Source organism: Procambarus clarkii, chromosome 43 (assembly GCF_040958095.1).
Source record: "Procambarus clarkii isolate CNS0578487 chromosome 43, FALCON_Pclarkii_2.0, whole genome shotgun sequence".
Taxonomy (NCBI): Eukaryota; Metazoa; Arthropoda; class Malacostraca; order Decapoda; family Cambaridae; genus Procambarus; species Procambarus clarkii.
This window is the reverse complement of record NC_091192.1, coordinates 2,703,406-2,706,970: the sequence shown is the minus strand read 5'-3', so window position 1 is coordinate 2,706,970 and position 3,565 is coordinate 2,703,406. Positions and strand designations below refer to the sequence as shown.

The following is a 3,565-nucleotide window of genomic DNA, read 5'->3' as shown; positions in this document are numbered from 1 at the left end:
GTGATTACCGTTCTCTTAGCACTTTGGACATTGTAAATCAGAGTTTACCATCGCTGAGTGATTAGTAACCGATTAACGTAAATTAACGTAACTAGTTAAGAGATTAATCAGCTGACTGGTAGTACAGGGATTAATGGGATTTTCTCACTGAATGCTCGACGGGTAGAGTGTTGTGTAATCTCCGCGTTACTAGTGACAGTTGTAAGAATTATTAATTTAACGTAAATGTTACCTTGTTATTAACGTAAATGCTATTGTGTTATTAACGTAAATCAATTGTTATTGATTGTTGATCGTCCGTGGGACGGAGTGTTAACATAAGGATTAATTTGAGGAAGGGTGCTGGAGTTGCCAGTGAACCCATTAGTTATTGATGTCATTGAAAGACTTCTGATTTGATTGCATTGCAACCGCTGTTGCAGGTGTAGATTGCACTGATGCGTAGAACAGTTAGGAGGTTACTGGAGACGTGTTTCAGAACCGACTGTGTCATTTGTTGTAATTGTGATTATAGATCTGTTAGTTCTTGTCTCTTGTTGATTCCTCTGTGGTCACGCTTATGTTCGAGTTAGTTCATTATACAGTCCGAGGGGCTGGTGTCTAGCTGTCATTGATAGTGTCACAGGAAGGATTTTGAGTAACGTCATTGACATTTCTTTTTGTTTTGTTGTAGTAGTTAGTACTTTATTGAATAAACTAAGTTGTTATGTTTAACACTGTCTTTTCGTTACACCCCTACACATTATTATTGTTATGCAAATGTTCTTCACACTCGACTAATAAAATTTAGACTGATTCTGAGCTTTGGACCAAATATACGGCACCACACAACAATAAATTATTGTTGTGAGAGCCCTTGACCTACTCGTTAGAGTCGCTTCGGCGAATGGCGAAGGTCGTCGGCCTAGTGGAGAGGATTTAAATTTTCATTGGGGTCTCGGCGTTTGCTCGCGCCTCGTCAATTGTTCATACATGGTCCCAAAGTGAGGAATGAGCTGTTTACTACACTGGTGTGTTAGCTAAGCAAGTCCTTCCTCAGGCGACCTAATTGAATATCACGAAAGGAATAAAGGTTAAAGAATAAAGAAAATTCTTAGAAATTTTCCGAGCTCAATTCCTTATACCAATTTCATTTTATTCTAAATTTCTCACAAGTTATACAAAAAACTCTCACACAGTGCAGCCTTCGGCTCACCTCAGCAACTCGTTCATCATACGTTGAAAACAGCTCCCGTTGTTCTTCATCCCAAAGGGCAACACTTTATACTGATACAGTCCGTCCGGTGTCACAAAAGCTGATATCTTTCTAGCCTCGGGAGTTAACGAGATTTGGTAATACCCCTTGAGCAGGTCGACCTCGGACACATATCTGGCAATACCCACCTGATCGATGCAATCACTTACCCTGAGCATGGGGTGGGAATCTGCCACAGTGATGGAGTTCACCTTCCTGTAGTCCGTGCAAAAGCGGTATGTACCGTCGCTTTTCTTAACCAGCAAACACGGGGAACTCCACTCGCTGTTGCTAGGCTTGGCAAGTTCATTCTCGAGAAGATAGTCTACCTTCTTTCTCATCAATTCTCGCTTCTCAGGGCTGACCCTATAAGCACTCTGTTTAATGGACCTGGCGTCCCTCACCTCTACCTCGTGAGTCACACTCTTGTGGCGTCGGGGCACGTCAGTAAAAAGTGATGCATTCTCTCTCAACAGGTCTGTCAGATCCGCTCTCTGTCTTCCTTCCAGGTGTTGAAGCTTGACTTCGATATTTTCCAAACTCTCTGCATTGGAGAGATGGGTGCCGTCCGCCCTGGACCATTTTTCTTCCTCTGCTGGAATCTTTTGATTCACCTGCACGCATAAGACCACTTTCTGCTGTAGTTCTCGTGGCATTGTTTCATCCTGCACGGCGGCTCCTCCTTCTGCAGGGAAGAAAGGCTTCAGACGGTCAATATGACACACCTGTGTCTTGCGGGGTCTGTCCGGCTTGCTGACTTCATAGCTTACTGGACCCAATCGTCTTAGCACCTTATACGGTCCCCCAAGTCGTGACTCCGTCACACGGCTCTTCCCTGGCAGTAACGCCATAACCTGGGACCGAACCTGGAACTCTCTTGGCGTAGCCTTCTTGTCGTACAACTCTGACATCTTTTGCTGCGCCTCCTTCAAATACTTTTCTGCTAGCTCTTTCGCCAACGCGAGACGCTCCTTAAATTTCTGCACATACTCGCTGACCGTTCCCACGGTCACTCCTGGCGCCCATTGCTCTCTCAGCATGAATAGAGAACTCCGTACCTCATGTCCATATACTAGTTGGAATGGTGAGAAGCCCAGTGACTCCACTACAGCTTTCCGTATAGCAAACAATGCAAGGTACACTGCCTCATCCCACTCGGCTCCGTGTTCCGCACAGAACACTCTCAGATTGGTTTTCAGTGTGGAGTGAAACCTTTCGATCGCCCCTTGCGATTGCGGTTGGTAGGGCGACGACCGAATCTGAGTTACTCCCCAATTCAACACGGTCTGTCTAAACCACTTGGACTGGAATACGCTCCTACAGTCCGTCTGGATTTCCCTGGGCATTCCCAACCAAGAGAAAAAACGCTGCAACTGCCCGGCTACACCATTTGACGTCATGCATCGCATCGGGACTACTTTCGGGAACCTCGTCGCCACACACATGATGGTCATTAGGTAGGTGTTTCCCTTTCTCGTCCGTGGCAACGGTCCTACCCCGTCGACCAACAGACGTTCAAACGCTGGCCCAAATGCGGGAACAGGGACTAACAGGGCCTTTGGTATCGCTGGTACACTCTTTCCTGCTCTCTGGCAAGGTAAGCAAGTCATACAGTGACGCCTCACATCGGCGTCCATACCCGGCCAGTAGAAATGGTCCCTGATCTTGAGTAGAGTCTTGGTCACTCCCAGGTGACCTGCAGAATCCACAGAGTGCGACAGATCCAGCACTGCCGCTCTGCACTGGGCCGGCAACACTACCTGGTGCCTCATTCCTAGTGATTCCTCTTTGGCTTCTATTCTCACAGGCCTCCATTGTCTCATCAGCATCCCATCTTGTAGATAAAAATGTGTGGCACTCTCAGGACCAGCACGCCCTCCTTTGGCCTCCTGAATCAAGTCTGGGAACTCCACCTGCTATAACTCCCCCAGACGAGCGTGGTCCACCCCAAGAGAACTGGCGAGGGTCACCTGTAGACCACCATCCGGGTTGCCTTCGCCCTCCACTTGTTCTCCGTGTCCCACGAAGAGGTGTTCGACCCCCAGACTGTCAGACGTCTCTTCTTCAGCCTCATCAGATCCACTCACTCCGTGCTCGTTGCACCACCTTGGGATTACAGCGCATACAGGGAACGCCACCTTGGCGATTCCCTTATCGTTCCCACAGGCGTCTAATACTCCGCCTTTCTCTCTGTAGTGCTCCAAGCACTCTTCGCCCTTCACGAGGTTAGGGAGGACACATCCACCACAGGCGTCATTCCCAAGGATGACTTGCGCCTCCATCTTGGGCATTGATGCGCAGACCCCTACCACTAGGGTCTGGCAGCCATAA

General features: G+C 48.0%; 1 protein-coding gene across 1 annotated transcript; it reads right to left on the bottom strand.

Annotated features, from left to right (window-relative positions):
• Positions 1-1,191: 1,191 nt before the first annotated feature.
• LOC138350058 (uncharacterized) lies at positions 1,192-2,643 on the bottom strand. Its single transcript, XM_069300340.1, has one exon. The coding sequence runs from the start codon at positions 2,641-2,643 to the stop codon at positions 1,192-1,194; it is 1,452 nt and encodes a 483-aa protein (XP_069156441.1).
• Between the last annotated feature and the right edge of the window lie 922 nt (positions 2,644-3,565).